Consider the following 16,302-nt stretch of genomic DNA (forward strand, 5'->3'; position numbering starts at 1 on the left):
TTGAATCCTGGCTACTTAGTGGCCTTAGCATTGAGGCGACCTGCTATATTCAGTCTAAGATGCCAGGTTATTACAACATCCTATATTTCTCAAATAAAATGATACAAGTGCATCTTGTAACAATTGAATCTCAGTTGACCCAGAAGACGATGGCTTATAAATCAGAGTTAAGTGAATTTACACTTGTTTTAAAAACATATTTTACAGTTTCATTTGCAAGGCCTGACGTATTGGAAGTCGGCCCAAAGGAGAGATGGCTAAAAGGTTAATTGGACAATTACTCCAGTGTAATAAGTCATCTGCAGCCTTGTCCTGACACTTGAAATTCATTTTGTGCCATTTTTAGACCGCAGACATATTTCCTAAAATATGTTCTGAGAGGTAGAGGAATAATTTCAATCGTGAACATTATATTTTTGGGAAGCTCAATCTCTTATCTATTTTTACAATGTCATGAACTCATATAGGAAGGCTCTTCTATTACACGAAGAGAAAAATGGGGTACATTGACAAAGTGTCATCTGAAACCTGTTGACTATATACATTGCGCAATAGAGATGGGCGTATCTAACAGAACTTGACTTTGCTTGTTCACTTTTACTTAGTAATTCAATTTACAGAGAAATTATTCTTCACAACGTTAATGTCCATTATTATCCTCCTTGGTCTCTATAGATCCCAGAACATAATATATGTAAAAAAATACTTATACCCACCTTACCTTTCACTTCTCCAGCTGCTCCCACTGCTCCCTACTCACTGTCCGGTCCTCCATTGAGTTGCATTTATTACCTGGTGTTCACTCTAGGGCCTACTTGCAGAGAGGTGAATATTCTTATATTATGTATATTATGTTTGCCAGCCCTTTTCTGTTCAGCAATATAACTGCCATTTTGTTGAATTCACAAGAAGCAAATTACAGAAAATCTATATTATTCGAAATACGGGCTTTTGTAAACATCAAATTATACTCAAAATTGCTAATCTCTGCTTCTCAATATTGAAATAGCAATAAAAGGAAAGACAAGTCATGGAATTATGAAAATCACATGATCAATAGAAGTGTTAATGTTATGCAAATGATGAAAAAATGGGAACCACAGTCATAAAACATGTCGACTTGACTATGACTTTCATGCACATACATGCCTTGATATGCTATCAGTAAGGTTATTAATGGTTGTCTGTGGAATGTTCTACCATACAGTATTCACTTGAACACACAAATCATCAATATCCGCTGCTGGCAGCTCCCTTTTTGCAATTGCTGACCAATGACATCCCAGATGTACTCAAAAGGAGATAAGGAATGGAAGTACTTTATGTTCGAATAGAAAGCATAAGTAGAGTGAATATTCCAGTTTTAAAATCATATAAGAGCTAAAGCTGTTTCAGGAAAGTCAGGTTAGTCCTATTTCTTTCCTAATGGACAGAATCAACCTACAACCCAAATTCTCAAGTAGTTGGGAGGCTATGTAAAATGTAAAGCCAACAAGAATGCAATGATTTGGAAATCTCTTATTGCCATATTTTATTTACAACATTACATATAAGTTTTATGTGTAGTTGAAAGTTAGACATTTTTCCATTTCATTTGTAGAAATTAACGCCTTTAAGAAATTGATGGCAGCAACACATCTCAAAGTTGGGACAGGCCTAATAAAAGGTTGGAAATGTAAGTGGTTCTAATGAAAAACAGTTGAAGGGCCAATTTTCAGCTAAGTTAGATGACTATATAAAAATAGCATGTTAGAGAGGCAGAGTCTCTTGGAAACAAAGATGGTCAGAGGTTCACTAATCTGTGAACAAATGCTTCTAAAAATTGTGGAACAAGTTTAAAAAACTGTTCCTTAACATCAAATCACAATGACTTTAAAGATCATGCGATCTAGTGTACATAATATCATCAAACAATTCAGAGATTTTGGAGAAATTCATGTGCACAAGGGACAAGGCCAACAGTCAATACTGTGAAAAAAGATTCCGGTCTTTGTGAGCGCTAGTAATAGATCTTTGGTCTTTGATCTTGTAAGAAGATTAGCTTTATTATTAGCATAAAGCTCTTGTATTAACACAACGCGTTTCAGCAAGATACACTTGCCATCCTCAGGTGTAACAAGAGCACTTCACACACATTAAATTTATAGGTAGAATAAAACAAACCCCACAAGTGAGACTCATGGGTGTGTCATACAATCAGGTTATTTAACCCTTTAAATGCTAAAACCTTTATAATGAATTAAAAGTCGGATAAAACTTTATAAAAAAACATGGGACATTATCATCTAAAAATCGATATCTATACAACCATTTCATAAATAAATAAATAGTTAGAATTAAATTCATTAAAATAGGATTTATCATTTGTAATTTTATATGAGGATTGCTATTAGTGGAAAAAGGTATTACCAGGATTTTTTCATTTGGCTTCATGGATGTCACAATGGTACTAAAATCTTTTAGTTAGGGAACCTTTTTTGGATTATTTCTTTAGTAAAATTTTACTTTTCTCAAGAAACCATCTATTATATCAGTAATTTATTTTCCGTAGTCTGTTTTTTATTTTTTATTTATTATTTGTTTATTATTTTTGATTTATTTCTATTTATTATATTCATTTTTCGAATCCAATTTATCTGATGCACATACATGCATATATAAAATTGCACATATATAAGGGCCCATAACACTTATACATATATATGTATACATACATGCATAAATATACATATACGCAAACACATGTACACTCATATAGTGGCTCTGTCAGGTAAGCCTTGCCATATTAATGTTTGGCGACATTATCTAGCATTACATTGTGTCTTTCTGGAGCTAGTGTACCCAATTTAAAGATCCAATAGCTTTCTTTTTTGATAAGTTTAGTTAATGATTGTGGATCTTTACTATCAATAGAGTCTATAATGGTAAGTGTCATTTTTGGGTCCCTATTGTGCACATTATTGTAATGTCTTGATACACTATGCAGTGGGTAGCCACTTTTTATATTGTGTCGGTGTTTATTCAATCGTGCATGCATTTCTTGTATTGTTCAACCTACAACTACATATTGGACACCACAGGGGCATTCCAGTAAATAGACTACATATGTGTAGTGACAATCAAATTTATGTTTTATTATAAAGGTTTCTCTTGTAGTCTTTGACGTAAAGGTTTTTGCTCCTTTTGTTATCACTTGACAGCATAGACAATGCCGCTAAGCGGTGTATGCTGGTAACCAGGGTAAATATCGGGTAACCAAGCAGAGCACTTTGCTTAGTTACCCGATATTTACCCTGGCTACCAGCGTATGCTGCTTACACAGAGTCGGTGCTCGTTCGTCTCCCGCCGTCAAACACGCCGATGGGTGCTGTACAGCAGGAGACCAACGAGCAAAAAATAAACCAGAAGAGTGTATAACGATCAGCGATTTCACAGCAGGGGCCAGGTCGCTGCTTAGTGTCACACACAGCGAGATCGCTGATGAGGTCACTGGTACGTCACAAAACCTGTGACTCAGCAGCGATCTCGTTAGCGATCTCGCTATTTGAGAAGTACCCCTTACTCCAGGAGCGTAGCTTTATTACAGCAGGGGTTTAGTTGAGTTAATTATAATAAAGTGACAGAAATGAGTAGAAGATTAAGTAGTACGATGGGTTAAGGTATCAACAGCTAAATGTTGAAGGAGTAGAAAAGGAAGCCTGTACACTGAATTTCCTGTATCATTGTTGACTTAGGCTGCTGAGCTCCATTATGCTTTATACTGCAACACTGTGTTTTTAGATTGGCTAATGTATATACACACAAACCCAACAGAAGCTACCAGTAAGTCAGTTCATGTTGAGATGATTTCCTTTACAGGAAATATGTAATTATTACAAAATGACATTAATCAACCTAACACTTATAAGAAACTTAAAGAAGTTGGTCATTACTTTTACAATGATGGCCTAGTCTTAGGGGTACTTTGCACGCTGCGACATCGCAGGCCGATGCTGCGATGCCGAGCGCGATAGTCCCCGCCCCCGTCGCAGCAGCGATATCCTTGTGATAGCTGCCGTAGCAAACATTATCGCTACGGCAGCTTCACATGGACTCACCTGTCCTGCGACCGTCGCTCTGGTCGGCGACCCGCCTCCTTGTTAAGGGGGCGGGTCGTGCGGCGTCACTGCGACGTCACACGGCAAGCGGCCAATCGGAGCGGATGGGCGGAGATAAGTGGGATGTAAACATCTCGCCCACCTCCTTCCTTCCGCATATCCTACAGAAGCACCGATGTGTGCTGCCACAGGAGCGAGGAACAACATCGGACTGTCGCGTCAGCGTAATTATGGATTACGCCGACGCTGCACCGATGATACGATTACGACGCTTTTGCGCTCGTTAATCGTATCATCGAGCCTTTACACACTACGATGTCGCATGCGATGCCGGAAGTGCGTCATTTTCAATTTGACCCCACCAACATCGCACCTGCGATATCGTAGTGTGCAAAGCCCGCCTTAGGATAGGTCATCAATGTCTGATCTGCCAGGATCCAACAGACACCCTGCACCCCAGCCAATCAGCTTCTCTCAGTCCTGGCAGTGGCAGCAGGTGACCATAAATGCTCAGTTCCGGAGTTGCTCCATCAATTGCTAGTAGTGACGGCAGGGTACTGCACACCTGCCTACCATTCAATTAAGAGCGGCCGTTATCACAAGATGGACCAGCTCCAGAGCTGAGCATTTCCGGCTGCTTGCTGCTGTCGTCGGCACCGTGAACAGCTGATCGGTGGGGGTGCTGGGTATCGACCCCTGCCAATCAAATAGTGATGACCTATCCTAAAGTGGGATTTACACACTGCTACATCACTAGTGATGCCGCGAGCGATAGCACCCGCCCACGTTGGTGGCGCGTCACGGGGTGATCGCTGCCGTAGCGAACAATATCGCTACGGCAGCGTCACATACAATTACCTGTTCACCGACGTCGCTGTGGCTGCCGAACAATCTCTCCTTTAAGGGGGAGGTTCGTTCGGCATCACAGCGGCGTCACTAAGCGGCCGCCCAATAGAAGCGGAGGGGCGGAGATGAGCGGCTGGAACATCCTGCCCACCTCCTTCCTTCCTCATTGCCGGCGTCCGCAGGTACGATGTTGTTCCTCGTTCCTGCGGTGTCACACATAGCCGCAGGAACGACAAACATCCTGCGTTCCAAACAAGGAAAGATTTTTTAAAAATAAACGACGTGTACATGACAAACAATTTGACACCTTTTTGCGATCTTTACTGATTGCAAAAAGGTGTCACACACAACGACATCGCTAACGAGGCCAGATATGCGTCACCAACACCGTGACCCCGACGATATCTCATTAGCGATATCATTGTGTGTAAATGGGCCTTAAGGATAGCCCATAAGTGTTAAAGTAGGAGAAAGAAAGGAGGGCCAAGTTCTCCTTTTTGGTTATTTGCAATAAAGAGCTATACAAGAACGCATTAGGATTCCCACAAACAGTATTATTTGTAAGGACAACTCTGTGTAATATTTAATATAATAATCGAATGTAATTTTTTGATTTTTAGGAATTATTTATTTGATTGGTGCCCTCAATCATCTGGAAGATTTGCAAGTGACCTTTTCTGTATGTGCTCGGGATAGAGGCGGTCTTACATCTGCAGTGAATGCATCCATAACTGTGAACATCCAAAAAACAACAGTCGCACCACCAATCTTTGAAAAGTCCCGCTATATGTTTGTAATATCAGAGGATGTTCCAAATGGCAGCGCTGTTGGTACTGTCAAGGCGAGAGAACCTCTAAGTAAGTACTGATAGCTCATTAGTTCTGGAACATGTGTGTTACGAAATTATATTTATGATACACCTATGGTTGTGCTCAGAATAAATAGTAGGGTACAGCCTGTGTGGGTAAGCTGGGATTTTCTCTTTTTTGTGGTTACATTTATTTTATAACGCGTGGGAATCTTGTGTGCACAAGTCTTATTTCTGACCTGTTGTGCCAAATGCAGACATGTTTGATTTTCACGGATATTATCCATACCTCAAATTCCAATTTAGTTAAGCATTACTTGTCAACAACTGTATGTTCTATAAATTACAGACCTTTACTACGAAAATCCTTCTCATGGTGGAAAACCTTAAATAAGCAGCTGTGCGCTTATTATGACGTGATTTGCAAAAACATTAGTATTAGGTCTCTGACCTTGCTTAGTTTAATTGGAATGAATATTTAGCTTTTCTTTCCAAATACGCAAAATGTTAGATAAATTGCGAGCCGTCATCGTAAGAAACTGTCCAGTTGTGGATTGTATTAACTGCAGGTGCACATCACAAATCATACTGAGGTGCATAGAAAGAAAAAATATGGCAAAAGATTGATCTGTAGAATCATACACAGAAAAAATGTAAATAGAAGGTAGAATACATATCGACAAAACAGAAAGCTTGCCAGCAGGGTCCTCGCCCTTCTTGGTATAAGTTGAACTATGATTACGCTGTAAAGTCTTATCTTGTTTATACATGAAGTGACCAGGCAGGGAGGCCTCTGGCTGTGTAGTCGTGGCAGCACTATGGTGCAGGCACATCCCTGTCTTCATCACTTCTTTAGAGTTAAAACAGTGTGTGCTAGTGTCTTCGTTCTCCATTACACAAATAGACTTCAGGCAAGAGTTGAATGCAATAAAAGAGAACATTTATTCAGCACAGTCCAATAATCCGAACAGCAGACAGTAAAGAAACAGGCAGTTGCAGACTTTCAGTGGAGCTGGGGACACCCTGACCAAACGCCACCTCGGGTGGGGATATGCCCTCTGTACTCTACTTCCTTCGGGCACCCACGATTCAGCCAAGCATACACCGGACCCACACCGGCAGAATAGGCTCTGAGGTTGCGTCCACCTCCTTATCTCCGGTGTCCCGTGCTGTTTCGCTCACACTCTGCCCAAGTGCACACACTGCTGTCCCGGATCTCACAGCTTGACAGACACTCCGGTAAAAGCCACTCCGGTCAGCGGATCACGGCAATATTAGTGGAGCTGGGGACACTCTGACCAGACGTCACCTCGGGTGGGGATATGCCCTCCGTACTCTACTTCCTTCGGGCACCCACTATTCAGCCAAGCATACACCGGACCCACACCGGCAGAATAGGCTCTGAGGTTACGTCCACCTCCTCCTCTCCGGTGTCCCTTGATGGTCCGCTCACACTATCGCACTTGCCGCTGCAGATGCTCGCACTCCGCTGACCCGGATCTCTCTACCCCACACACATTCAGACCTAGCCTAGATATCCGGCCGACTCCTCCTCCCCGGTGGCAACAGCCGTCCCACCCGGCCACTAGGGGTGCCCTAACACATCACATAAAAACATATAATTCAACACTTTTAATAATCACAATGCCGGGTAACTATGTTAAACTAGTAGGGGGTAGGCCCACCCACTACATGCCTCCCCTCTTAAAATCCGAGCCTCCCGGCAAGGCTCTTAAACACATAAAAACATAAACACATAAAAACCTTTCGGTTCAGTCCTCAACAGCGGCACCAGTTCAGCGGCGCTCCCGGTCTTAAGGGGCGCTTGATGGCGCAGCAGCGCTCCCGGTCTCTGGATAGCGCCCGGAGGCTCAACAGCGCTCCCGGTCTTAGATGTGCGCCCGGAGGCTTCAATAGCGCTCCCGGTCTTTGCTGAAGGTGCCCGGAGGCTTCAATAGCGCTCCCGGTCTTTGCTGAAGGTGCCCGGAGGCTTCAATAGCGCTCCCGGTCTTTGCTGAAGGTGCCCGGAGGCTTCAATAGCGCTCCCGGTCTTTGCTGAAGGGCAACAGGCCCGTAAAACTTTTCAACAAAAGCAACTTTCTGCCGGTTTACAACCATCCCGGTCTTCACAGGTGCTGGAGCGAACAGCTTACTCTGGGGGCCAGGCCCTCTTCCACTCTTCCGCTTGAGCCTGGATATAGGCCCCCAGAGTTTGTCCTGGCTGGCGGCGGATCCGCCTGAAAGACACCGGAGCGTAGCACGGCTCCTCCGGCACAGCTGCTGCTGCACCTCTTGGTGGTGATGGCGTCTCCGCCCGGGACGGTGGTGGTGCGGCGGGCGACGCGTCCAGCATGAAAACTGGCCTGTTGTTGACATTTTGCGTCACCGCCACCACAGTTGGGAGCCTCTCCGGATCGAGGGCTGGCTCTGCCTCTGCTTCCGGGGCAGCCGTCGGTACGCGCCGGGGTTGAGGAGGCGCGGCCGGTCTGGTACGGCTCTGTCGTCGCTCTTGCTGCTCCTCCCACGCAATCTCCTCCTGCCACTGCTCCGCTTCCCGGGTGGTGGGCATGCGGGAAACACACACCGCAAACAGACCGCGGCTGCCTTTGTCCGGCAAGAAGCTGACTTTCTCGCCCGGCCACAGGGTATGGAGTCGCTTGGGGAGTCCTTCTACATCCAGGTGAACTCGGTTGTAAAAGTAGTCATCCCCGGTCTCTACTTCACGGATGAATCCATACCCCTCCTGCTGGTTGAATTTAACAACCACCCCGGTCACGAACTGCTGGGCCAGATCCTCTCCACCGGGCCCGGACAGCATTTCCCGGACTATGGTCTCAGCCAGGAGCCGTTCCCGGACGGGATCAGGCTTCGGGGGCGGAACACTGGGACGCGCCCTCTCCGGCGGGGCGATGACTGGGTCCCAGAAGAAGCCCAGGTGGTCCTCCTCTAGACGCCCGGCTAACTCTTCGGCTGACTCCGGCACCGGAACAAATGGTGTGGCGGCGGCGTTAAGCTGCGGGGTGTCCCAAGGGAAAACAGCAACCCCCGGACGGCTTGGCATGGGCGGGGTAGCATAGGTCGCCTTCACTTCCGTAATGGTGCTCCCGGTTTGAGCGTCCCACGAAGTCTTCCAAGAGACCTTGTCCGGTCTCGTAGAGCCTCCCGGCCCAATGGGGAGATCCGCTATCGCGGCCTCGCTAGCAGGGGCGAACCGGGGTCGGCCTCGGCCAAGGCTGATGAGGGCCATAGTCGTCGCCAACTCCGCAGGTTGCCCAAAGTTCTCCATCTCGGTTCTCAACGGAATCACTGGTAATGGCGGTGGTGTCGACGCTGAGACTGGAGGAAGTGGAGGCGGGTCTTCGTTTCCCGCTTTTGAACAAACTCCACCCCCAGCCTCACGCATCATCTCGACTCCTCCGCCGAGGTACTTCTTTTTCCTTTTCTTAGTCTTCAATGCCCTGGAGCTGGCGCCTCCCCTCTTTGGGCGGAGTACTCTGTCCTTTTTCTTCGGCGCCGGCCAGCCCCAGGCTCTTCTTTTGGCGCCTACTTTTCGCGCCCTTTCTTCCTCACAGATAACGGCCTCCTTGCCGCCATCTTGTACCCGGTCCAACGCCTTGGGCACTTCTTCCTCCCACCATGGGACTGGAAATCTTCTTTCATCGTCCGAATTCCGTGCTTCAGGCACTACTTGGTCTTCAGACTCCTGGTTCTCCGGCAAAGGACTCGGATCCTGCCGACTACGCCACATGAAGTGACCAGGCAGGGAGGCCTCTGGCTGTGTAGTCGTGGCAGCACTATGGTGCAGGCACATCCCTGTCTTCATCACTTCTTTAGAGTTAAAACAGTGTGTGCTAGTGTCTTCGTTCTCCATTACACAAATAGACTTCAGGCAAGAGTTGAATGCAATAAAAGAGAACATTTATTCAGCACAGTCCAATAATCCGAACAGCAGACAGTAAAGAAACAGGCAGTTGCAGACTTTCAGTGGAGCTGGGGACACCCTGACCAAACGCCACCTCGGGTGGGGATATGCCCTCTGTACTCTACTTCCTTCGGGCACCCACGATTCAGCCAAGCATACACCGGACCCACACCGGCAGAATAGGCTCTGAGGTTGCGTCCACCTCCTTATCTCCGGTGTCCCGTGCTGTTTCGCTCACACTCTGCCCAAGTGCACACACTGCTGTCCCGGATCTCACAGCTTGACAGACACTCCGGTAAAAGCCACTCCGGTCAGCGGATCACGGCAATATTAGTGGAGCTGGGGACACTCTGACCAGACGTCACCTCGGGTGGGGATATGCCCTCCGTACTCTACTTCCTTCGGGCACCCACTATTCAGCCAAGCATACACCGGACCCACACCGGCAGAATAGGCTCTGAGGTTACGTCCACCTCCTCCTCTCCGGTGTCCCTTGATGGTCCGCTCACACTATCGCACTTGCCGCTGCAGATGCTCGCACTCCGCTGACCCGGATCTCTCTACCCCACACACATTCAGACCTAGCCTAGATATCCGGCCGACTCCTCCTCCCCGGTGGCAACAGCCGTCCCACCCGGCCACTAGGGGTGCCCTAACACATCACATAAAAACATATAATTCAACACTTTTAATAATCACAATGCCGGGTAACTATGTTAAACTAGTAGGGGGTAGGCCCACCCACTACATACATATACCATCAGAATTATAAAGTGTTGTGGAATATTTTGGCACTATAGATAGAGAGCTAGATAGAGAGCTAGCTAGAGAGAGTGCCTTGAAAAATTATTCATACCCCTTGAACTGTTCCTCATTTTTTCACATAACACCCACAAACTTAGGCCCAGTGCCCACACAGCGTATTTTGACGCGTATTTTGACTGATTTTCAGAAATCTGCAGCAAAATCTGCATGTCCATTGTGAAGTCAGCAAAGTCTATGAGAATTCAGAAGTGCTGTGCCCACGTTGAATATTTTTCCCTTGTGTTTTTGGTGCAGAGTTCTTTTTTTATGCACCAAATCTGCACCAAATACGCAAGGAAAAAATAAGCAATGTGGACACAGTACTTCTGAATTCTCATAGACTTTGCTGGCTTTACAATGGACATGCAGATTTTGCTGCAGAATTCTGAAAATACATGTCAAAACTACACAGCTTGGGCACTGGGCCTAAGTTCCACTCCAGTGTTTTGTTTGTTTTTTTTTCAGCACTGGAGTGGTGCTTTAAATCTAAGCCCCTGACTACCCAGAGGTCAAAACTTACATCATAAGCTCCCAATGCATCTCTATGAGAGCCAGAACAAGGCCAGAACGAGTGACCAATTGCCTCCAAAAGTAAAATATATAGTCAGTGTGTACCTGTGTCTACCTGTGTCAGTGTGTACGTTTTTCTCAATATAACTACACCTGTTCTGTGAAAGCTTCAGAAGGATGTTTGAAAACATAAGAGATCAAACAGTATTATGAACACCAATGAACACACCAGACAGGTCAGGGATAAAGATGTTGAGAAAAGTAAAGCAGGGTTAGGTTATAAAAAAATTGGCAAGCTCTGAACATCTCACAGAACATTGTTCACTCCATCATCCAAAAACGGACAAAGTCTGGCACAACTGCAAACCAACCAAGACATGGCTGTCCACCTAAACTGGCATCCCAAGCAAGGAGAGCACTAATTAGAGAAGTAGCCAAGATATCTATGTTCACTCTGCAGGAGCAGCAGAGATCCACAGCTCAGGTGGGTGACTGTCTGCAAGACAACTATTAGTCATATACTCCACAAATCTGGCATTTATAAAAGAGTGTCAAGAAGGAAGTAATTTTTGAAAGCAAGGTACAGTACAATTTGCAAAAAGCAATGTAGGAGAACAGCGCTAGCTTGTGGAAGAAACTGTTCTAGTCAGATGAGACCAAAGTAGAACTTTTTGGGCTAAATGCAAAATGCAAGTGTGGCAGAAACCTAACACTGCACATTACCTTGAAAACACCATCCCCACCATCAAACATTGTGGTGGCCGCATCGTGCTGTGGGGATGCTTTTCTTCAGCCGGGACAGGGAAGCTGATCAGAGTTGATGGAAATATGGAGCTAAATACAGGGCAATCATGGAGGAAAATATGTTGAAGGCTGCAAAAAACTTGAGAGTAGGATGCAGGCTCACTTTCAAGCAGGACAACGACCCTAAACATATTGTCAGAGCTACGATGGAATGATTTAGATCAAAGCAAATTCATATTTGTGAATGTCCCAGTCACAGTCCAGACCAAAGTCTCATTGAGAATTTATGGCAAGACTTAAAAATTTACTGACACTCTCCATCCAATATTACCAAGCTATAGCTTTTTTCCAAAGAAGAATGGGCAAACATTTCAGCCTCTAGATGTGCAAAGCTGGTAGAGACATACCCCAAAAGACTTACAGCAATAACTACAGCAAAAGGTGGTCCTACAATTTTCAGATTTATGTTTTTAAAATATTTATAAAACTATGTATCAACTAATATATTTAGGTTTGTGGGGGTAACATGTAAAAATGTGGAAATGTTCACGAAGTATAAATATTTTTCAGATAGATAGACAGACAAACAAATCTATCTAGATAGATAGGATACAAAGATACAATATTATCTAAGCACACAATTTAATATTGATAATATTTAGGGATAACTGCTTTGTATGGATTATCTGCAGAAATATAGTATTTGAACATTAAGTACAAGGTCAGGACGTCTCCTGCAGATGTTTCAAATTTCCGCCGCTACGTTTTCCACAGTAACTATATGGATAATTTATTTGACAAGTCTGGTACAATATACAGTTCCATGGTTCTTAATCAGAAACATGAGAAGCCTCAGCAGAAGTATTATTTATCTTAGAACTGTATTGTGAGACCACATTAGCTTGGTAGATAAACCCACTATTATCACAATTCATATGAATCCCTCATGTACCAATGTAAGGAACTTAGAAGTAAAATGTATCCCATTACCGAAGCTGATGAAGACTACTGAAAATAGTCAGAATTACAACTACTGACATTCCCTTACTCCTGGTTGATGATTATCACTTCCAGATCATGTCTAGTCTATCTTGTCATGTGCTTCCAATTTGTTGTAATCATTTTCCATTGAAATATGAGTTAGTTCAATGTGACCCAACAAAAAAGAAAATGTAGAACTCAGAATTTATTGTGTAGTCAGTAGAGGATGAGCAAATCAATCCACGGAGAATGAAATTTGAGTAAAATTTCTTGAAAATTAGATTTTCACATAAATTTAAAGATTTTAAAATTTGATTTGTGTTTGCAAAAAAATTTTTTTCCAGCATCACTTCCCACTCTGCTGAAGCATAGTTGAGAGGGATAACATAATTTTGTATTGTCGAGTGATATCCCTTGTACCTATGAAAGCTTACAAACTATTTAACTTTGTATGGAGGAGTAAGTACCTGGAACGTCACAGATCCCTGGTTCCTAGCTTAGTACAGTTTTATGGCAGAGTTGGTTTCCAGATCCAGTGTCTCTAGCTAAGTCTCTCTCTCCTGAAGAGTGTAAGTTCCTATGGTCAGCAGGGTCCTCCTTCTCTCCTTGTTTTGTGGGGAGTAAGCTTGTATGATCAGAGAGGTCCTCTGTCTCACTATTCTCTAGAGTGTAAGCTTTTATGATCATCGAAGTCCTCTCACTTTTCTGTAGAGTGTAAAATTTTATGATCTCCTGAAGAGTGTAAGCTCTTATTGTCGACAGGGTCATCCTTCTTTCCTTTTCTTCCCTATTCTAGGAAAACACGTATATTTATGATGTTATTTGTATCATAATACATATACCTATGTGTTTTGTTTATATACCACACATGTGTAATTACATGCGAGTATTTTTGCATCTGATGATTCTCCTCTTCTATCATACCATTTATTTTCTTTGGGCTTGTCTGATAGTTCAGCTCTTTTAGACAAGCATACAAATTGCATATTCCCATTACTGTACTTCCCCCCCCCCCTTTTTTATGTATGGGAGCAGTTTTATGAGCACTTTGCCCATAAATCAGATAAAAAACCACTAAATGTTTTACTTTCCACCTTGAGCGGCTGCCACGCCCGTCGGCGGTGACGCATCCCCCCTCTGAGCCTGGCGACATGCTTGGTGATGTGTCACACATTTGGTGGTTGTTTACGGACTATGTATGTCCATTACAATATAATCCTTTTTATCTAACATGATCTCCATTGTTCGCCACCAGGAGGGGCGCAGGGAGTGTAGTGCCCGATGTGCACCTGGTACTTTGGTGTTCCACGGATGCCTGTGTGCTCGTCCGGGCAATCTGCGCCCCATGTGTCCCTCCTGTTAGTGTGCAGCGCGGGGCTCTGTTATGCGGCTGCGCGGGCGTCCATGGATTCCCTGACATCCGGTCACGTGATTGAGATCATGTGACCGGGTGGTGAACATTCAAAAGGGTGGCGCGGCTCACCCACACCGCACTTACTCCTCCCGGAAGAAGCGGTAGTATACCGCGAAACGGCCATCGGAGATCCCCTCTAGCTGGGTTCCCCTGCACCCCTTCACTGATTCGGTAAGCGCTCCACTTTTGCCCATGACCCACTCTATGTATGGGTTACTGCTGAGACTCCTAATATACATTATACATTGCTGACTCTTACTTGTCTCAGGGGCTCCCTTATGAGTGGATTATTTGTAAATGTACTGCCTTACCTACAGTGAATTATATGTGTTACCTCATGTGGGCTCTTTTTAGCAATTACCTACATTCTTAAATTTAGCATGGCTGGGGTTCATGGGACCCAGATGGAGATAACTCTCTGATCTTACTCCCCTGCACCACAGCTGTGAGCAGACAGGCACTATATTCAAACTTATACTCTTTTGATATAGGCTTTTGTATTGACCCTTTGTATTTTATATTATACTATATTATACTATATACAGCCTTTTACTATATGAGTATATAACAGATATAGAATATCCCTTGTGTCCTGCCTAGCTCACAATATGCTCTGTGACCCTGTTAGGTTTACCTGAAACTTGAGTCCCACTGCATTAATGTACTTATTTATTAATATTGATATTGGTGGTCCACGGGACCTAGGCAATTTATTCCCTTTCTTGCGCTTAGTATGTCCTTTACTCTCTTCCTGTTACTTATTGAGATTTAAATAAATTTTCTATTTTTGCACCATAACTCCTTGTGCTCTTGTTTATTATATATCTCCTGGAGTGTGCTGTCTCGTGGCTGGAGGGTCAATGTATACCCTTCTCAGTGTGACCTATATGAGACCTTAAGGTCTAACCATGAGGCTTCTTGTTTGGATAACCACCAAGATTTTCCAGATGTATGCAAACCAACCGCTAGCACTGAGGACTTGATAAATGTAATATGTAATATTACCAGCACCAAGTAATAGGAAGTGAAGGTATATAAAGACAAGGTAAGTACTGATGAACAGCAGCTGACAGGCTGAGGAAATCTGCAGGGTCTTAAAGGAAGAAGGATGAAAACAAAGCAGAAATAATAGAGGGTCAGGGAGCAGTTTCAGCAGCCAAATGCTCTGACCTTCTATAGCCCGACACTACAAGACTGTCTGTCACCCTTGGCACACCGGTGACATTCCAGACGTGAAATATAAAAAAATCACTAGAGTGATGTTTTAAGTAAAATAAATATATTATGGGATATTTACAGTTTTTTGGATGTGCTTTAATACACAAGTAAGTGCAGTCCAAAGTTCTTTGTAGATGTGATATCCCATCTGTCACGATGCCAGGGAGAATTTATCCCTAAGAACCATGGTCAGAGAGGTGTCATCCTGTCTGTCAGTCTGCATGGGAAGGAAAGAACAGCCAGGGCCGTATATCACCCACATGGATGGTGCAAGCAGATAATTAAGGGACCTTATTCCATTTTACTATTCCTAGTACAGTCTTAGGGGTACTCTGCACGCTGCGACATCGCAAGCCGATGCTGCGATATCGAGCGCAATAGTCCCTGCCCCCGTTGCAGCAGCGATATCTTGTGATTGCTGCCATAGCGAAATTATCTCTACGGCAGCTTCACATGCACTCACCTGCCCTATGACGTTGCTCTGGCCGGCGAACCGCCTCCTTCCTAAGGGGGCGGGTCGTGCGTCGTCACAGCGACGTCACACGGCAGGCGGCCAATAGAAGCGGAGGGGCGGAGATGAGCAGGATGTAAACATCCCGCCCACCTCCGTCCTTCCGCATTGCAGGCGGGACGCAGGTAGGAGATGTTCCTCGCTCCTGCGGCTTCATACACAGCGATGAAGGAACGAGAAACAACATCGTACCTGTCGCTGCACCGGCATTATGGAAATGTCGGACCCTACACCGATGATACGATAACGACGCTTTTGCGTTCGTTAATCGTATCAAAAAGGATTTGCACACATATCGACTGCAACGCCGGATGTGCACCGATTTCGATTTGACCCCACCGACATCGCACCTGCGATGTCGTAGTGTGCAAAGCCCGCCTTAGTGTCTGATGAGGAGACTTGTTAGAAATGAATACCCTTGGTCAGTAAGGGTGAACCTATAGCTTT

At 44.6% G+C, this 16,302-nt stretch overlaps 1 protein-coding gene across 1 annotated transcript in view; it reads left to right on the forward strand.

The window, feature by feature from the left end:
- Positions 1–16,302, forward strand: part of DCHS2 (dachsous cadherin-related 2) — a 439,992-nt gene that overhangs the window by 299,287 nt on the left and 124,403 nt on the right. Inside the window, exon 4 of the mRNA XM_075347710.1 lies at positions 5,564–5,800. Coding sequence (XP_075203825.1) covers positions 5,564–5,800 — 237 coding nt within the window. The remainder of the gene's footprint in view (positions 1–5,563; positions 5,801–16,302) is intronic.

Source organism: Anomaloglossus baeobatrachus, chromosome 1, assembly GCF_048569485.1.
Source record: "Anomaloglossus baeobatrachus isolate aAnoBae1 chromosome 1, aAnoBae1.hap1, whole genome shotgun sequence".
Taxonomy (NCBI): domain Eukaryota; kingdom Metazoa; phylum Chordata; class Amphibia; order Anura; family Aromobatidae; genus Anomaloglossus; species Anomaloglossus baeobatrachus.